We start from the raw sequence: 20,810 nt of genomic DNA on the forward strand, positions 1-20,810 counted from the left end.
AATGACAGACGTCCCATCAGTAAAAAGTTGCTACAAAGCAGCCAAATGTGTCTCCTGTACTTTCCACAATTTTAAATAAATAGAAGCATGTGTTCCATTTATAGCACGCTTCTAACCACACTGATGTATCGTAAGCATAAACCGGGGGGGGGGGGGGGGGGGGGGGCGGTCCTGCTCCAGGCTCCCAACAGCCCGACCCTGGACAGTCTGATCCACGTGGTACATGGGGTGTCTCCGGTCGATGATACCGCCCTTCGCCAAGTGCTGACCCTTGGCCTCCCGCCCAGGGAAGCTGCATAGGGGGAGTCAGGAGACCCAATTTCTAGCCCCAACTGTAGGTAAGGAGCATCGATACAAATGCAAGGGCTTGTCATCACCCACTGGCAAGTCTCTCTGTTTGAAAAAAAAGTCTGTCAGGGGCACCTGGGGGGCTCAGTCAGTTGAGCATCCGACTGTGGCTCAGGTCACGATCTCACGGTTCTGGGTTCAAGCCCCGCATCGGGCTCTGTGCTGTCAGCTCGGAGCCTGGAGCCTGCTTCGGATTCTGTGTCTCCCTCTCTCTCTCTGCCCCTCCCTCTCTTGTGCTCCGTCTCACTCTCTCTCAAAAATAAATAAAAATTAAAAAAAAAAAAAGAAAAAAAGTCTCTCTTTCCTGCCTCACTAGCAAGAAAAGCTCATCACTTCCAAGATGTTAAGAACAAAGGGAATTCTGGCTAAGTCTTACAATGGGCTTTATTATTTTTTTTTAATCAGGAGTTTGTTTTTTTTTTAAAAAAGCATTAATGCTCCCCTGCCATGTTCTGGAAACAGGCATTTCAGAATCTCTCATTCCCCCGTCATTCTAATGCACGCTCCTCATGAGACACGGATCTGTTCTCCTTGGATGCCTACGAGGGACTCCCAACATTTCTCTATAAAAGTGAGCCCAATTTCCTACATGACAAAACTGCCTTGGGAGCGAGCCGTTACAGGTCTGGAAACCACGAGGGTCCCGTCTGCAAACTGTGGCAGCGATTTCCTCACTGGTGTGACCCTGGGGGCTGGGAAGAGCCACCCGTCCTGGGCGGAGCTGGCCCCGTGTGAGAAGGGGAGGCGCGTCCCTGTGTCCCTGGGCAGGTCGCAGACATCTATCCGGGCAGCAGGAGGGGAAGCCGACCCAGGGCAGGTGTGAAGGCCACCCAGGAGCCCGCCCGCTGCCCCCGCCCCCAGCCCCCCAACCACACTCCTACATACAGGTGGTCCTGGCGCTTAAAGGCCTTGCCGCAGATTTTGCAGACGTGTTTCCTCTCCTGGCTGTGCGTCAGGTAGTGCTTGCTAAGGGAGCTGGCGCTGCTGAACACCTTCCCGCAGAGGCTGCAGTCCAGAAGCGGGTTCTGAGGGGAAGTGTGCTGCCGCTTTCCTTTCCTCGCGCTCCCCGAGGCGGCCCTGCCTCCTTCGTCAGCCTCTTTAGGCACCTTAAGAGCGCCTGGCCCCAGGTCTAAACAGAGGGAGAGAGCACAGGTTATAGACATCTGGGGAAATCAAAGAGCAGGGCGAAATCAGCACTCAGTGAGTGTCAGGGCCACGGCGGACGTGGACAGAGGCTCCAGGACCGCGCCCTCCAACTTCAGCGGCTTTGCGCGCCGAGAAAACGATGAGAGAGAGAAAAGGGGCCCTGGCAGGGCCACCCCTGCAGGATGGCACTCGGTCCCGGCACCACACTCAGAGGGGCGGCGGTGGTCGGAAGCGCTTCTAGGACAAGGTAACCAACACGGGTCGGGCTTCGTGTCTAGACCATCCACGGCACCCTCGGAAGGACAAGCAGAAAGACATAATCCGAAACCTCAGAGAAGTATAAATGCTTTCTGCCAGTCAATTCCGCTTTGGGGATTTTAAAAGTCATTTTTTTTATTTTTTTTAATTTTTTTTAACGTTTATTTATTTTTGAGACAGAGAGAGACAGAGCATGAACAAGGGAGGGGCAGAGAGAGAGGGAGACACAGAATCCAAAACAGGCTCCAGGCTCTGAGCTGTCAGCACAGAGCCCGACGCGGGGCTCGAACTCACGGACTGCGAGATCATGACCTGAGCCGAAGTCGGACGCTCAACTGACCAAGCCACCCAGGCGCCCCCGCTTTGGGGATTTTAAGGAAAGAAATACAGGAACGCCTGGGTGACTCGGGGGTTAAGCATCTGACTTCGGCTCAGGTCATGCCTGCTTTGGGTTAAGCCCCCCTTCTCTCTCTCTCTCCCCGCCCCCCCCCCCCCCCGCCTCTCCTGGGATGCTTTCTCTCTGCCCCTCACTCACTCGTGCCCTCTCTTTCTCTCTCTCTCTCAAAAAGAAAGAAAGAAAGAAATCTAGATTTGTACAAAGAGGCAGCCACAAAGCAGTTAACGGCAGCGCTGTCTTTCCTGTTAGAAACAACCTACTACCTGATAAAAGGGAGTGCAAGTGATCGTGTTATGGTGTAAAGGATCTAAGACACAGCATTTAAGGTAAAACTTCTACAGTTTTATAAGTAAATAAATATCCGATGAAGTGACTACTCAGTGTGAAAACAGCAGCCCGTTACAAAACAGAGAAAGACCAATACATCTGAACAGAAAACCGACAGAGAGAACAGGCCAGACTGTAGGTTACGGGCTTTTACTCTCCTCTTCTTGGGCCTCTGAGTATGCCTCCGTGTTTTCTGCATTCCTTGGGTACAATGATGACAGGTACGTTTGCAACTCATTCGCGTGAGGAGCCGGAGGAGGGACTGGAAATGTTCACGCGGGAGAGGGGCAAGCCGTCAAGTATCCCAAGGGCCAGTGTGTGGGGAGGGAACTCGCTGCTTCTGTCTCGCTCCGACAGACAGAGATAGGTTTGGCTGACTAAAGAGAAGCTGGTTTCAAGTCACTGGAAACGCAGGGGCCGTGGCCGCAAGGACCCCGCGGGCTCCTGCCGCGTCCCGGCTCCCGGAACCCCCTGGCTGGCACTCGTGGACGCTCCACCATCGTCTGACTGTGGAAGATTTTCCTGCTGTTCACGCTGGTCTTCAAGATGGCCCAGACCACCTCGGGAGACGGTAGCTTCGAAATCGCCACTTCTCTAGTGTGCTGCAGAGCCGGGACCCCGGGCACCCAACAGCCCAGGGCAGCGGGCCCGCCTGGAGGACCCAGACGGCTGACCGCGGCCGGCCGAGGCTCAGTGTGACAGACACGGCAGGAGGGAGCCTGGACTGGCATCTCCCACCTCTGTCCTGCCATAGACCGTCTGTCCCTCAACATGCCTGGTCTACTTCTCCTTGCGTAAGAAGTTACCGTGACAGGTGTTTGAATGAGCCCAACAGTTTAAATGTGGAGTAAGAGGACTCCCGTCAGAAAAGTCCTCCACCTTGCTAAGTTACCTTAAAAATGCTCAGTACGGGGCGCCCGCGTGGCTCAGTCGGTTGAGCATCCGACTCTTGGTTTCGGCTCGGGTCACGGTCTCGTGGTTTGTGGTTCGAGCTCTGCGTCAGGCTCTGGGCTGGCAGTGCGGAGCCTGCTTGGGTTCCGTCTTCCTCTGTCTCTGCCCCACCCCGCTCACTCTCTCTCTCTCAAAATAAATAAATAAGCTGAAAAAATTTTTTCAGTAAAATAAAATAAAAATGCTCATTAAAGCCAACTATTAAACTAGCACTGATTCAAAAACAATCACCAATGACACTGAAAATCGGGCAGAGTCACCGGCCCCGGGAAGCTGCCCGATCTTCTCAGAAGGTGGTGTAGCCAAGTGGGTTATCAAACGCTGTGTATTCTCTGATGGGCAAACCTACTTGGAGGGGTATGTCCAAAGAACTCACCTAAAAGGAAGCGCCTCATGTAAAAAGCTGTTCCCAGAAACACGAACAGCCTAACAAGCGAGACTGTGGTCCAACATCACGGTGGACTAAGTCAGGACAAGGGACTACCTTCTCGTGAAAAAGCAAATACGCTCAGTTTGAAAAACCTCAAATAGCCTCGTACACTTCACACACCTGCGCCAAACCATGTTTTTCTGAATGACTTCACTCGGGTTTTTAAAACCCGACGTGTGAGAGCCAGGCTGGGGATTCTTCCTGCTGTCAATTTTCTCTATTTCCCGTTGAAGAACCGTGTACTATTTTTCTAGCTGAGAAGACAAACACCAGCGTATGTGTTTAGAGCGGCCTGAATTTCAGTCACAGAAGCATAAGGAGTTAGAATTTAATGCTCAGGGGACTCCTTTTTTTCACAAGTAAAAAGAAAAAACTCAAGCTTAAGGAAAATTAGGAAGAGTTGAACTGGAGTAATGACTTGTGACGTATTTTGCAGAGAGGGACACAGCCCCCCTCCTGCTCCCCCCGTGAAAATCTGGTGACAGCTCCAGCTCCTCTGCCCAGTGAAATGCACACATATTCGTGCTACCAGCGTTGTTCTGGTAGTTTCTGTGGCCGGGTTGAGAACCCTCATTACCGGGCCCCCACCCCCACCCCAGGCGTGGCCCAATGCCCGCAACGAGGTACACGTCTCAGGATTCTGGGATTTGCCCTCTAGCCTTCCAACGTGGTGACGAGGCGGGCCCCTTGTCTGCTGCATCCTGTGCGGAGAGGAGGGGGGGGGGGCTTCACAAGTTTTTCATTTTACCAAGTCTTCGGGATATTTCTTGCAATGCTTATCCCGACTGACATGAACCCCTGTTCTGCAGGGCCATCTCAGAGGGGCCTTCTATGCATGAGGTGTGATGATAAATATCAAAGGCCGCCGGGGCGCCTGGATGCCTCAGTCGGTCGAGCGTCCGACTTCCGCTCAGGTCATGATCTCCCGGTCCATGGGTTCGAGCCCCGCGTCGGGCTCTGTGCTGACAGCTCCGAGCCTGGAGCCTGCTTCCGATTCTGTGTCTCCCTCTCTCTCTCTGCCCCTCCCCCCCCCCCCGTCAAAAATAAATAAACATTAAAACATTTTTTTTTTCTAAATATCAAAGACTGCTAGCTCAGACAGCTAGCTCATCTAAGCGAGTTACCCAAGAACCCTTGAAAAGAATTAACAAACACCAAATTTATCTTGTAGTGGAAGCCTCAAGGCAAGTCAAAAAGCCAAAAGAAAATTGCACCAAAGCTTCTAAGTGTTCCATCAGTTACCCTTTCGCTCCCCCTCCCCGCCCCCCGCAGAAGAGAGAGACTTGGAACCCGCATCAATGGGCTGCCTGAGATGAATTCTACCGATATTGATAAAAATAACAACGATCTGTCCCACGCTCTGCAGCCTATGCGATGCTTTTGCATTCATTTCCTCCCTTGCGTCTTAGTGCTGTTAGTCTGGCGGGGGGCGGGGGGGGGGAGCAGAGCAGGCCTTCCGATGCCCTCCCGCTTCACGGATGAAGACACTGAGGCTGGGGAAGGTTAGACAACCAAGTGGTGGACGGACAGGATCCCAGGTCATCCTGGGAACGTGAAAAGCGCCCCCGGGGATGTAATGGGTGGGAAAGTGTCCCGTAAACTCAGATGTCTGCCCACACCACACACAAGATTAGGACATCCACGAACAGCCAAGTTTCTCGACATTATTCCTCAGGATCAGCGTTCGGTTTCCTTGACTAGGAAGTTGGGAACAATTCCCAAGTTAAAAAAAAAAAAAAAAAGTGATTGTCCCCTGTTCACTATTCACCCGTGGAAGATAAAAGTTTTCTTATCCAATCCGTGCAGAATCAACCCTTAGCTGGCCACAGGAACGTTCCAACAGTCTTCTAGGCCCTCGGGCCCAGAGGGACAGCCTTACCTTGTAGGGACGCCTGAGATTCCGGGTCTGCATACTCTTCCAGCAGCTTCACAGAGTCACTGTCCTTCCCCGAGTACAGGGACAGGGTGTCTAAGTTGTCCTCCAGTGCCTCGCTGGGCATGTCAGGGGCTGGGAGGCTGGGGTCCAGGTCCAAACCACTCAGGCCGGCATAGAGCAGGTCTCGTGCACTGGGACCCAGATCCCGGTCGAGGGTGTCACTGCAGTTGAGTCCCTGGCTCTCGGAAAACGAAGGGAGGTGCACCTCCGGAGGAAGGGCGTCCTCGTCCCCAAGGCTATACCGGTCCATGGCTCGTGACTGCCAGGTCTTGGCCAGGAGCTACTCTCCAGACAAGCAAGGCCGCGTAAGGAGTCACGGAGAGCTCTTGGTGATGTCTAATTCCTGAAAACGAACGAGGAGGAATCAAAATTATGAGGTGGCAATACAGCATGGCAGATAGAGCAATGACCCGGAATTCAAACAGACCTGCCTTTGGGTCTGTTCTCTGCCACTTAACAGCCATGTGAACTTGGGCGAGTCATTTAAGCTCCACGAGCCCCAGTTCCCTCATCTGTAAACTGGGCGTAAGAGTACCTCCGTCCTAAGGTTGTCGTAAGGAATAAACGAAGGGATGTCCGGCAACATGGTGGACTGAACTGACCTCTTTCTCCAGCCATAAGCATGAGACATATGACAAAAGATCATTTTTAATACACAGCCAGGCGCAAGAGACAGGTAAAACGCCATGTGCCAGCAACAATGAGAAAACGCAAAGAAAACTCGCGTAAGTTCAGGTTGGCCTGAGGGGAAAAGCAGACTCAGGTACCGAATCGGTTGTCCAGCGTGGGGGCAACTAGTCACACATGGCTGCGAAGACTTGAAATGCGACTGGCCCAGACTAAGACACGCTGTGAGTCTCACACCCACACTGGATTTGGATGACTTGGTACAAAAAAAAAAAAAAAATGTAAGTTTAATATGTTTCTAAATTACTACACGTTGAAATGATAATATTTTGGATACAGTGGGTCAAGCATGTTATTAAAATTACTGTCACCTTCGTCTTCTTAGTTCCTCAGTGTGGCTACCAGAAAACTTGAAATTCTATATATGGCTCATATTTATATTCCTATTAAAGTGCATTACCCTGGAGGCTGGGACCTGGGGTCGTAACAGACACATGAGAAGAGAAAACAGGGCCCTGAGCTTACGGGCAGTGGAGACCTGGGCCCCTGGAAGAGCCAGGCCATCCACAGGAAAACTAAACAAAGAAAAAGAAAAAACTCTTGCCCCCAAGCCTTAGAGATGAACCCCAAGAATTGGGAAGAAAACGGAGCCGTGAGAGACAACAGAACCCAGCCTGAGAAAAGGATAAGTCAGCGCGGGACAGAACAACCAGTTTTAAAAAGAAACAAATGAAACGTCCATGAAAGACATTGAAGTTAAAAGCGCACTGGAGGGGCGCCTGGGTGGCGCAGCCGGTTAAGCATCCGACTTCAGCCAGGTCACGATCTCGCGGTCTGTGAGTTCGAGCCCCCGCGTCGGGCTCTGGGCTGATGGCTCGGAGCCTGGAGCCTGTTTCTGATTCTGTGTCTCCCTCTCTCTCTGCCCCTCCCCCGTTCATGCTCTGTCTCTCTCTGTCCCAAAAATAAATAAAAAACATTGGAAAAAAAAAAAAAAAAGCGCACTGGAAAGGCTACAGAGAGCAATCTGGGGAAATCCCCCCAGGATTCAGCACAGAGAGATACAGAAATGGAAGCTATGAACAGGGAACTGACAGAGCACAGATGGAGAAGCAAATGCAAAAACCTAGCGATGTCCAATAGGAATCCCAAAAGGGAAGAGGAGAGAATACGGGAAACGAGTATCTTTTTTTTTTTTTTTTTTTAAGGATTTTACTTTTAAATAATCTCTACACCCAATGGGGGACTCGAACTCATAACCCCAAGATCAAGAGTCCCACATTCTTCCAACTGAGCCAGCCAGCCAGGCTCCCTGCGAGACACGGCATCTTGAAGAGATAATGGTAGAGGAGCTTCCAGAATCACAGGGACACAGGATCCCAGACTTCAAGATCCTAATTCTTTTTTTTTTTTAATTTTTTAATGTTTTATTTATTTTTGAGAGACAGAGCTTGAGCGGCGGAGAGGCAGAAAGAGAGAGGGAGACACAGAATCCGAAGCAGGCTCCAGCCTCTGAGCTGTCAGCACAGAGCCCGACGCGGGGCTTGAACTCACGGACCGCGAGATCATGACCTGAGCCGAAGGTGGACACTCAACCGACCGAGCCACCCAGGCACCCCTAAAGATCACAGTTCTTGAAGATACGTGGTTAATGACCAAGCACTGCCAGGCGGAGCAGGGAGAGTAAAAATGAATTTACTCCCCAACACACAGCAGCCGAACCGCAGACCACTGAAGACAGAGAGAAAATGCTAAAAACTACCAGAAGGAAGAGGCAGACAGTCTACAAAGGGGGATGATGACTAGCCTGATGGAAGACTTCTCAGAGGAGGCTAGGAGACAAGGAATGACACCGCCAGCAGATGAAGGAAGGGTGAGAGCCGGCACAGAACTCAACACCCAGGAAAACTCGTTTTCGAGCAGGAGCAACACAGACTTTTCCCGGCAAGGCACTGCTCATAGACCTTGGCTCAACGACGAATACAGGCTTTGAAATGTTTGCAAAAGACAACGATTTACTTTGTACTTTAAGTATGTACACTAAGAGGGGCGCCTGGGTGGCTCAGTCGGTAAAGCGGCCGACTTCGGCTCAGGTCATGATCTCACGGTCCGTGAGTTCGAGCCCCGCGTCGGGCTCTGTGCTGACAGCTCAGAGCCTGGAGCCTGCTTCGGATTCTGTGTCTCGCTCTCTCTCTGACCCTTCCCCATTCATGCTCTGTCTCTCTCTGTCTCAAAAATAAATAAACACTAAAAAAAAATTAAAAAAAAAAAAGTATGTACACTAAGAAAAAAAAATCTAAGCATAACTACCAAAAGAAAAAGAATAAACTATATAACATCTCAACAACTGGAATTTACCCCACTCAAAAAGAGACAAAAAAATAAAAAAGACTCAAGTTACTAAAATAGAATTCAGAACAAAAATAGAAAGGATTATAAAAGATTACTATGTCAACAAATTAGGTAAGTTAGAGAAAAATGGACAAATTCCTAGAAAGACACAAATTACCAAACTGAGTCAAGAGGAAACAGACTATCTGCATAGCCCTATGACAAATAAAAAGATTGAGTTAGTCATTTAATAACTTCCCACCCATACTACCACAGAAACAATGAAAAAGTCAACTTTACTGGAACACTGGAAAGTAGTCAAAAGTTTACAGCAACCAAAGGAACCCTTAGCAAGTCAAAGGTGAATGAAACCTGGTAGGAGGGCCCTGTGGCATTTGAACCGACTCCTGTCCTATCCCCCATTCCCCGGCTCAGCAGTGATTTTGAAGGCACGTTCTGGTGTGGGCTCCTGGTGCAGAAGGGGGCAGAGATGACGTTGTTGTCAAACAGCTGAGGTTGTCTGTCTTGACCTGTCGGATGGCTCCTGAAGGGCTAACACAAAGGTCTTGCCTTGATTTTGCCTAACTTGGAACTTTCTGAGAGCAGAGAACAGCCACGGGGATGGCATTTGTTAAAAACATCAAAGGCAATATGGTATGGAAACTGATATAACAGTGTGTGTTAATTATACTTCAATAAAAAGATACCCAACAATAGAAAAATTAGGGGCGCCTGGGTGGCTCAGTCAGTTAAGCGTCTAATCTCAGCTCCGGTCATGATGTCACGGGTCGTGGGTTGAAGCCCACGTCGGGCTCTGTGCTGACAGCTCGGAGCCTGGAGCCTGGAGCCTGGAGCCTGCTTCGGAGTCTCTGTCTGCCTCTCGCTCTCTCTGCCCCTCCCCCGCTCGTGCCCACACACTCTCTCTCTCAAAAAAAACTAAACCTTAAAAAAATAAAAATAGAAATAGAAAACAAAGGCAATGAACCAGGTGCTACAACCCCAGAGCAAAGGATATTAATTGGGGCCAACAGACATGTCACTGAAAGCCGGGGAGGAAGAGCTGGACAGTGAGAGCGAGAGGCTTTGGAGAGAGTAAGGCCTTTGACAAGCTTCCATGCTGGCAGTTCCTTACAAAGCTACACATCATCTCACCATCCAATCCGGCCATCATGCTCCTTGGTATCTATCCCCAGTGAGCTGGAAATTTATGTCCACACAAATGTTTATAGCAGCTTTATTCATAACTGCCAACAACTGGAAGCAACCACAACGTCCCTCAATGGGAGAATGGATAACCCAACTATGGTTCCTGCGTACAATGGAAGGTTATCGGCGATAAAAAGCGAGGAGCTATCAAGCCCCAAGAGGACGTGGAGGAAACTTACATGTGTGTCGCTAAGTGAAAAAAGTTGGCCTGAAAACACTACAGATTTTGATCCAACCCTACGTCATTCTGGAAAAGGAAAAACTATAGAGACGCTAAAAGGTTGGAGGCTGCCAGGGCTCCAGGGGAGGGAGGAGGGATGAATAGGTAACGCACAGGAGGGACTTGGAGGGGACTGAAACTATTCTGCATGATGCTGTCATGGTAGGCACGTGACATTTTGCATTAGCCAAAACCCACGAAACTACACAGCACAAAGAATGAATCCTAACGTAAACTGTGGACTCTAGGAAACCAACACTAAAATAAGATTTTAAAAATGAAAACCTTCCACATATTTGAAGGGATCTAGAAGACCACGTGCCCAGGGCAGGCACCTGCTCAGAAAACACTCGTGAAGGCTCTAAGCTCTCACCTCTGGCTGACCTTCGGTCTGTGAAAGCAGGAAGAAGGGGAAGGCAGAGGTGTAAACTCGTGCTGAGAACCAACAGGGTGTCCCAACACCCACCCAGACCCCAACTGCCAAGACGAGGAGATATGTTTGGGTTCCAGGCATTTAAGGAACTCCCTGCCGAATCACTAGCTGACCGCAAACTTAACAGAACAGAGATTTCCCCTGACCGCACACGACAAAGAATACAGTCTACAAACAGAGTCTGCAAAAGTCACTATCCAAACATGACAACCCACAAGCAGAAACCACAAACTCTGGGGAAGGGGAAGGAGAACCGGATTCCGAGAGTCACTGCATTATAATACGCAAAAATGTCCATTTTCTCAACGAAAAATGACAAGGCAGGCAAACAAAGTACGGCTCAACCAGAGGGCCGACCGTTTCGTACAAACGATGGAATCAAACCACATGAGGCCTTTTGTGGCCGCTGCTTTCACTAAGAACCGTGTTTTCAAGGTTAATCCACGCTGCAGCACCCACCATTACTTCATTACTTTTTATGGACAAATAACATGTCGCCGTCTGCATATCGCACGTCTTCGTCATCCATTCATCTGTTGGTGATGCGCATTTGGCTTGTGTCCGGTTTGGGCTATTATGAGTAATTCTGCCCTCACCTAGACATTTAATAAACGCTTGATGACTCACTAATAATGTACCTAGATCCTAGAGTAACCGGAGTTTGGGCCTAGATTCCTAGGCTACTGGTTGCTACGGTTTTTAACCTTTCCACGTTGAAAGGGAACAGACCAGCTGTGCCCACAACATCTGCATTTCCCATTACGCATCTACCTGTGTGTCTGTGTGTCTGTAGCCAGCCTACTGGGGGGGGACTCAGACGTCGAACACAGGCCCACAATCCTGTACTACAACTCTGAGACCCAAGTGAGTCCTAGGGTTCAGAATTCGGGGTGAATCAACGCAAATGCCGTATTTTAAGTAACCTTCAGTGGGTCTGGGGCAGCAGCTGGTAAAAAAAATCATTGTTTCTGCACTGACACCTCTGACTATTCAGAGTAAACGGAATAAATACCGTGAGTTCAGGCTCGCCCATTAAGTGAGGTCTGCGACACCGTGGCACCGTTAGAGCTTTCTGGGTTTCTAAACCACAAAGCAGGCAGTGTGGACCACAGAGACTTATGTTCTGAGGCACAATGAATTTCTCTGCCAGTTCTAAAGTTTCTCGTATGGTGCTGCGATAAACTGTCTGTGGTACTCCAAGGGGGAAAGAAGCCGTCGCTTTTTTTTCATACTCTGATAATAAAAACCAGCTAATTCAATAGAAAGCGTTGTTTGAAAGGAATACGAAACAGTATTTTTTTTTAATTTTTTTAATGTTTATTTATTTTTGAGACAGAGTGAGACAGAGCATGAACGGGGGGGGGGGGGGGGGGACAGAGAGAGAGGGAGACACAGAATCGGAAGCAGGCTCCAGGCTCTGAGCCATCAGCCCAGAGCCCGACGCGGGGCTCGAACTCACGGACCGCGAGATCGTGACCTGAGCCGAAGTCGGACGCTCAACCGACTGAGCCACCCAGGCGCCCCATGGAATATGAAACAATATTTAATGAAATAAGATATTAAGCCCTTTCTCCTTCTCACGTATCACACCGAGAGCTTCCTGTGCGTCCATTCGCTCACTTCTCTCTACAATCCAGGGGTTGGTGCTCTATCATTTCCATTTTACGAAGAAGGAAATGGACTCTGAGATACTAAGTGATTTGTCACAAGTCACATGCCTAACAAGGAGTTGGGCCGGACTTTAAGCCCAGGTATTCGGACTTTAGAGCTCGTGTTTTTACCCGGTACACAATACTAACTTGCCATCAATGAAACCGTAGACTGCGCTGAACCAATCAATCTAGAAAGCACAGAAGGTGCTGGATGGGGGCAGAATTCCCCACATGCCAAATCACCTGCTTTCCAACACACGCCCGTGGTCCACAGAAAAAATTGGTCTCACTACCACTTCGGCCAGGCAAGCCCTGAGTCCAAAAGCCACGTTTTCACGTGTACATCCTTTTCCAGTCAGTAAAGCAAACCCCCCTCCCCTCAGCCAATATTGAACTTGTTCTTGTTCTGCCAACAGATAAATTTGATTCGACAAGTTTTAGCACCTTCTATGTACAGAGCTGCCTGCTAATCCCCGTGGGGAGGGCTTGTGGTCCCCTGGAACCTTGCAGACATTCCCCATTCTTTCCAAGAATTTTATAATTTTGTGTTTTCATTTGGGGAATGACCCAAAAGAAGAAAACCAGTCTACGCGGATTACTGGTTTACTACCTTATAATACAGTACTAGCGTTTGGTTTCAATGCCCGGGGTATGATTATAATTGCACTAACGCCAAAAAGGACGATTTTAATTGCCACGGGCTAACGAGAAGAGGATAGACGTGGATTCCGCTCGTATTTATGCCTTCGGGGTCACCTCAAAGCCAACAGACATCGTGGTACAGACGGAGGCCTTGCTGCAGTTCAAACCGAGGAAAAGGGACGGGAGAGCTGAGCCGTCTCAGGGTCTGCTAAACCCACAGGGGCCCAGGGCAACCGTTGGTTTCAAGGAAGCTATTAGGTTTCAGCAAAATGGCACCTCTCCCATTAAACTAACATTTGTAATTGGAATCACATCGGTTTGGTTGCATTTGTTTACATTTAATTTGCAAATTGATTTTGGCTTTACGGCGGCGGCACAAAAACCGTAAGCTTGAGAAATATACGCCTTGCTTATTTGATCGTCATCGGTGCCTTGTTCAATGGTTTGAAAAACAATTTAAGCCAGCAGCAGGGATCCAAAGCAATTTTCATGTTTTTCTTTTCCTAAAAAGGCGTGTCATTCCATGACGGGTAGGAGCAGGAGGAGACAGGGAGTCTCCTGTGAAATGCTACAGCCTCTCGGGAAATTAATCTGCCACAGGTTCTCGCCTGCAGCAACACGGACACCATCGGGTAAATGACATCTACTGCGGCACTGTTTGCATGGCAAGGAGGGAACAATCTAAACACTTATTGGTTCCCCGAAAGGTTTATTTAGCCGGTAGTTAATCTGAGTATTTTCTACTGGTTATCAAGTCGAAAAATCTGTCCGACTTCTTTTGGATAGGGCGTCGCTGTCCAAAAGAATTTTCTGTGCTGAGGGAAATGTTCTAAGTCTGCACTGTCCAACGACAGCCCCTAGCCACGAAGCGGCTAATGAGCGCCTAGAGAATGCAGGATGAGCAACTGAGGCACGAAATTATTTATTTTGCTTCCATTTCGTTAAATTGAAATGAGCATAGTTACAAGTGCCTAGCAGCTACCAACCCCACTGGAACTCGCTGCAGATCTCGAGGTTTCTCATTGAAGTAAGGCTTTCTTTCAACTTCTATTGAAAAATCTCAAGGGGCGCCTGGGTGGCTCAGCAGGTTAAGCGCCGACATCGGCTCAGGTCACGATGTCACGGTTTGTGCGTTCAAGCCCTGGGTCGGGCTCTGCTCTGATGGCACAGCCTGCTTGAGATGCTCCCTCTCTCTCTGCCCCTCCCCTGCTCGCACTCTCTTTGTCTCTCTCTCAAGAAACAAAATCGCTCACATCCTCCCACCTCACTCATTTACATCCCCTGGTCTATATGCCCTGGAGACCTCTTTCTTTATGACCCTGATTTATGCAACTTCTCTTTGCTCCGCTTTACCAAATGAAACCGTTCAAAAGCCTAAACGGCTCCTCCCAGCATGACGAGTGTGAGATGATTTCTCCCTCCTTCCGAACTCCATGAGCGCTTGTCTGGCATTCCACTTAATACTTACCCCAGATGGCCCCGGAATTTAATTATCTTTCAAGTTCTTCTATTTTCCCCAGACTGCAAGCTCTGGGATGGCTGTGCCTCTGCCTTCTGTGTGAACACTTCTCACAGCATCTTGCCTGGCACAGAACTAACTCTGATCAAAGAAAGCTCTCAGCATCCCTTTCACTGGTGAGTGACAAGATTCCACTGTGGGCCTTTTTTTCTTTTCTTCCCCCCCCCCCCCCCCCCCCCCCCCGCCCCAAGCACCACGTTCTCCTTTCCCTCTCTGCATGAATGTTAGCGGGGAGAGAGGGATCACGTCTGAGTTAAGATCAGACCGTTGGAAGCCGGGAAATAAGAGAGACTGAGACCCAGCTATGCAAATTCTTTCCTCCTTTTCCCACTCCAGACATTACCTGAACTGTAGGCCTGTTCTGTTTGGCCTGCACGGTGTTGTTCAAAATTGGGTCAGTCACCGGGGCGCCTGGGTGGCTCAGTCGGTTGAACGACCGACCTCAGCTCAGGTCACGATCTCGCAGTTTTTGGGTTCAAGTCCCGCGTTTAGCTCTGTGCTGACAGCTCAGAGCCTGGAGCCTGCTTCGGATTCTGTGTCTCTCTCTGTCCCTCCCTGGCTCCTGCTCTCTGTCTCTCTCTCAAAAATAAATAAATAAACATTTAAAAAAAATTGGGTCACCAAACATTTTTCTTAATGGGGAGATTTCAACCAAGTATATTAATTTCTGGCTTCTCTTGAAAATTATTAAGATTTTGCATTTCCTGATGGCTATCAAAAGAGAGAGGTGAGGGACGACTGCCGTCTCTGGAGAGAGCCATGGCCCTCCAGCTCCTCGGCCTCACTTTCTTCCTGCCTCACCCCTGTAATAATTATCATTATAGTAACAACAGCAGCAAACACTTATGGAGGCTCTAGCATATGCCAGGCACAACTGAAATCACTTATGGATCATACAATTCCCACAACAGCAACTTGCCCAAAATCAAGGTTAGAATTCAACCCTGGGGGTAGTCTGACCTCAAAGCCCTCACCTACGACCACACTTGAGACCGGGATTCCTGGTCTCTCGCTCATTAAAAGAGTAGATTTAAAGCTTACGTACGATACGGAAGAGAACGAAACGTGGAAGAATCAAGACGGCTAGGACTATGCTTTCCAGGAAATTTTCTTACATAGAATTAACTGAGGGAGGAAAAGAGACATTAAAGTTTCTCATTCCAAAAGCTGATCCCAGCGTAAAATGCAAATAAGCCTTAACATCTACAACAGCGGGGGCGCCTGGGTGGCTCAGTCGGTTAAGTGTCTGACTTTGGTTCAGGTCATGATCTCACGGGGTTCATGGTTCTGTGCTGACAGGTCAGAGCCTAGAACCTGCTTCGGATTCTGTGTCTCTCTCTCTCTCTCTCTCTCTCTCTCTCTCTGCCCCTCCCCCACGCACCCTCTGTCTCTCTCCCTCTCTCTCAAAAATAAACATTAAAAAAAAAAACGTAAAAAAACCACATCTACAACAGCCTTTTTCAAAGTGAGGTGGATGGGGGTGGGGAACCCTGGGGTCCTCAGGAATCTTTCAGGGAGTCTTCGAGGTCCAAACTATCTTCATAATAATATTCAGACATTATCTGCCTTTTTAATTCTCGGTGAAACCCTCTGGAGGCTACAGGATATATTTGCAGAGGCTGAATGCAGAAGCAGATACATGAGATTCCAGATGACTCGAAAAAGGTAAAACAATGCCTACTATCCTCACTAAATCTTGTTTTCTGAAATGCAGTCTTTAAAAAGTCAATTTTGTTAATATGTAAGGAGTTTACTACTGTTACTTTTAAACGAGTATTTTTAAAGTTTGACTTCTTTTTTTTAACTTTTTAATGTTTATTTACTTTGGGGAGAGAGAGAGACAGAGCACAAGTGGGGGAAGGGCAGAGAGAGAGGGAGACACAGAACCCGAAGCGGGCTCCAGGCTCTGAGCTGTCAGCCCAGAGCCCGACGCGGGGCTCGAACTCACAAACCGTGAGATCATGACCTGAGCCGAAGTCGGCCGCTTAACCGACCGAGCCACCCAGGCGCCACTGAGGCTTATTTGACTTACAATACAGCAAAATGTCAGCATATATAGTTCACGTGCACCAACTCTTGAGTCTTCAATGATTTTACAAGATCAAAAAGTCTGAGAACTGTGGCTCTCAGGAGGAAGAAAAGTCTTGCAGGTACACACATACCCACGCGGGTGTGCATCTGTGCGTGTGTGTCTAACACAGGAAGGAACCCTGAATCAAACAGTCCAAACTGGTGGCCAGCCACCATGTTTTAGAAGCCCTCCATGCTGTCTTTGAATACCGATTAAATTCACTGTCGCCATTTAAAGATCAGAAAGTTTCACACAGGTCAGTGTTCTGGTCTCATCTCAAAAAACAAACAAACAAACAAACAAACAAACTTCCACTTGGTCATTTCCACCGACAGGGATCCCTCACTCAGAGGGGGCCCACGATCTTTGGTTCACCTGCAGGCCTTTACCTGCCTGTTCCCTGGAGGTATCTGAGTTGCTACCCTGAACCAGGAGGAGGGAAAAAGCATTTTTGCAATAAACAATGAAACCTAGATCAATCTAATAAATGTCTGCCTTCCTCCAGAGACGTCAACAGGCACAACAAGTAACCTTTTCCTCATCTGACTTCCCAAAGCAGCAACTTGTAATGGTTTCCCTGTGGGTGCAGAGACTCTTGGATCAATTCGAAACCCTTCTGAGAAAGAAGGGAATCCATCTGACAAAGTAGGTCTCTTTGGAACAAGGGCAAAAGGGAAAAGACTCACCAGAAGAGCAAAGGAGTGACTCTACAGGGAACAGGAAGGCCCGGTCCAGGCCCCGCAGGGAGGGGATTCAGATGACCGTCAGAGCACTGGATATTTCCTCCTGGAACTCTGAGTAGTAAATTCACGACACTCATCCAACTTCTTTTGCCCTGGAAGCAGGGGGTGGAAAGGAAGGGGCATTCAGATGTTGGGTCCCCAAAGAAGCAAGCACACAGGCGTAAAGTTGGGCAAGATGGGCAATTTTTGGAAGGAGGAAGAAAGCAATACTAAACCGGGGAGATCTAGATGGGAAAGGGGCTTTTGTTTTAAGGGAAAGTTAATTTTTCTTCCTTGCCTTATTTTCTGTCCTCGGGAAGGGACCTGGAGGGTTTTGCTGGGAAAAGCCTAACTGGGGTAGAACTGGGGATGAAAAGGGATTTTTGCCGGAGAGTTGGGAAAGAGGGTTGGAAAAACAAATTATCAGGTGAAAGAGAAACTGGCAGAACTGAGTTGGTTTGTTATCAGTGGAAAGATACTACAAAAGGGGGGGGGGGCTCTTGGTGGGAAGAAACAATTTTTGCTGGAAAGTTACCCTGGATGGAGGAAAAACTGGGGGAAAAATATACAATACATGTATTTTATAATACATATATAGAGAGAGATTTTCTTGCTAGAGGAAGTTCCTAAAAGGACGGCGAGGGGTATAAATCAAAGAAGAGAGGAAAGATTTTTGGGTTTTGCTGGGAGATCCTAAAAAAAAAAAAACCGCCAATCTGGGTCCCCTCTTCCAGAGGCAAGGGATTTTTAGCAGGAGGCCTGGAAGCGAGGGCGAATGCAAGGACGCGGTGCAGAAAGCGCGGAGAGATCGGGTAGGGCCCGAGGCACGAGCTGGGGAGCTGCCAGGGGGCAGTTGGGGCCTGGGGGGCGGGGGAGGAAAAAACGAGGGGATGCAGCCGGCCGGGGGCCCCTGAGGAGAGTATTCTCCAAGGGGGAAGCGGCGGCGGGGGTGCAGCGGGGCCGGGAACTGTTGGGATGCAGAAGGTGCGTGCGTGATGCGGGGTGAGGGGCGCCCGCCGCGCCTGCTGCGGGCCCTCGAAAGGGAGAGGGGCCCCCTAAAAAACAAACATATACACAAATTAGATTTTAAAAGGGGGGAGGGGTTGAAAAGTGAGGAGGGGCAGGGAGGGGGGGGGGTAGGGAGGAAAGGGAGGGGGCAGGGGCAGCAGCAACCGGGTTTTACCCGCCCCCAGGGGGCTCGCGCGCCGGCCTCGCGCCTCGCGGGCCTCCCAGCGGCCCCCTGCCTCCCTCGCGCCGCCCGCCGGCCCGGCGCGCACGCGCAGCCGGGACCGCCCCCGGTGCGGCCCGCTGACCCGCGGGCGCGGGGCGCGCGGGCGTGGCTGCGGGTCGCTTCGCGACGCCCAGGGCCGCCTCGCGCGCGCCTCGCGCCGCCCGGGCTCCCGGCGCGTGCCGCCCGGCGGCGAAGTCGCGGCGGCTATTCGGCCTCCGCTGAGGGGCGGGGCCACGCACGGGGGGGCGGGGCCTGGCGCGGTCAAGGGACCCGCGGCGGGCGGGAGAGGAGGCGGTTGGTCGCCATTTTGCGAGGCGGGCCGTTGAGGGCGGGAGGGCGTGAAGGCGGAGCCCGGGAAGGGGCCGCGGGGGGAGGGGCCGGCCCCCCAGTAGCCGCTTACAGAGGCCGAGAGCCCCGCGGCCCCGGCCATTGTCCCCGGAGGGCGGCGTTAGAACGCGGCGGCGGGGGACTCCCGGCTCCCTGGGGCCGCTCCGAGCTTCGGTGTCCCGCGATGGGTGCTGCGAGAGCGGGGCCCGCCCTGGCAGGGTCGTGGGGCCCAGCGAGGCAGCCCCGCGTGTCCCCGAGGCCGCCGAGGCGCGCGCGGAAGCCACGGGGACCTGCCCCTCCGGGGCTTCGGAAGGTGCGGGGCTGCCCTTCCTTGTTGTGTTGGCGCCGAGCCGTCTGTGGGTCTGGCTCCGTGCCGAGCCGCGTGGATGGAGGAACGGAGACGGGAGGAGAGCGGTGGCCCAGGGTGCTGACTGTTCAAGGCGTTTGGACCCCGGAACGACAGAGCCGGGGAGGTCTTATCTTAGAAAGTGAGCGCTGAACGTCTATGGAGACAGAGAGTAGCTGCGCGGTGCCTGGGGGTGGGGAGGGGGCACGACTGTGCATGAGCACGAGCGGGGTGTGATTGGGGTGATGGAAAGATTCAGCAAGTCGAGTTACAGCGATGGTTGCGCAAGGTGGCGAATTCACTAAAAATCTTTGGCTTGAACGCTTACGGCGAGTAACTTCCGTGTAAATTACCTCAGTAAAGCTTTGTTGATTTTAGAAATTGATCCCTGGGGTAGACAGAACAGAGAGGAGGAGAAAAAGACTGGCATTCTATTTCTGGATTCCTTCACGCAGCCAGTATTTATTGAGCCTCTGGTGTGTTCTGAGATAACCGCGGTGTCTGAGTCAAACATCCCCGCTGTAACTTACCTCCTGCAGGAGCGCTGTCCAAATGACCCAGAATACAAAAATGCGAAATGAACTTTAACAAAACAAGTTAGCCCCAAATGTTGTTTCAACGTGGAATGAATACCAAAATACAAAGATTTTAGTGGTGAGATAAGTTACTTTTTTGGGGTGGAGGGGGGGGGGAACTCTTGAAAGAAGTCTGGACCCCTCAATCCACATCAGCCATGTTTCAAGGGCAGCCACAGGCAGCTAGGGGGTCCGGTACTGAACAGCATACCTCCAGTGGGGGACAGGCAAATCCGTTTAGAATGCGACGTGGTTATACTTGAAGGAAAAAAATTAAGGAAAGAGGATAGGAAGGGTCAGAGGATACTGGGCAATACGGGCCGGTGAAGGTGTCGCTGGTGAACTTACCCTGAGCAAAGACCAGAAGGAAATGAGGAAGGGATCTATAAGAATATCTGGGGGAAGAGCCAAGTGCAAGGGCCCTGAGACAGGAAGGATGTAGATCCATTTGAAGAAAAGCAGAGACTGGTGTGGACGGATCTGGGCGAATAAAGGGAACTGTAAACTAGGGCCAGATCATGTAGAACCGTGTAAGTTATGCGAAGACAGGAATTAAACACCTGCTTTCAAATTAGGAGAGATTTTTTTTTTCATCTATTTAGCAAACATTAAAAAATACTGAGTTTCAGCAGTGTGATCTCTCCCCTTGATGGGGGAGATAAGAACCCCGGCCACAGGGTGCGTGAGAGTTTAAACAACAGCATTTAAACTCCAGAATACGTTGGTATCTTCCCGTCCTTTGACAAACACCGAACGCTTCACGGACAAAGAAGAGACTTGTAACGTATAACACAAAGAATTAGCATTCCCAAATTATTTTCAAGGACTGCAAATTAAAGCAGCGGCCCGATCAAAAAATGAATAAAAGATATGAAGAGACGCTTCACCCCAGAGGAAACCTATGTAAACAGGCCTAACCACAATAACAAGGGAATGCAAATTACAACCACAGATGTCGTGTCATGTCACCCAGCAGGGCAAATTTTTTCATTTTTCTATCCGGTGGAGCAAGGGGAACCCCTACAATCCCGGTGAGTGGTGCACTCACATTGGAGAACGCATTTGACTTCTTGAATACAATTGAAGATGTAACGTATCCCCTGTCCCGGCAAAGCCAA

General features: G+C 50.2%; 1 protein-coding gene across 3 annotated transcripts in view; it reads right to left on the reverse strand.

The window, feature by feature from the left end:
• The window catches only part of ZNF541 (zinc finger protein 541), a 43,184-nt gene extending 24,846 nt beyond the window's left edge, over nucleotides 1–18,338 (reverse strand). For all 3 annotated transcript variants that reach the window (XM_019425854.2, XM_019425855.2, XM_019425853.2), the window contains exons 1-3: nucleotides 17,178–18,338; nucleotides 5,737–6,136; nucleotides 1,234–1,477 (exon numbers count right to left, since the gene is read on the reverse strand). In XM_019425854.2, the coding sequence (XP_019281399.2) occupies nucleotides 1,234–1,477; nucleotides 5,737–6,043 (551 nt within the window). In that variant the 5' untranslated portion in view covers nucleotides 6,044–6,136; nucleotides 17,178–18,338. The remainder of the gene's footprint in view (nucleotides 1–1,233; nucleotides 1,478–5,736; nucleotides 6,137–17,177) is intronic.
• Nucleotides 18,339–20,810: the final 2,472 nt, after the last annotated feature.

The sequence above is a fragment of the Panthera pardus genome, unplaced genomic scaffold (assembly GCF_024362965.1).
Source record: "Panthera pardus isolate Hobbes unplaced genomic scaffold, ASM2436296v1 HiC_scaffold_18, whole genome shotgun sequence".
Lineage (NCBI taxonomy): Eukaryota > Metazoa > Chordata > Mammalia > Carnivora > Felidae > Panthera > Panthera pardus.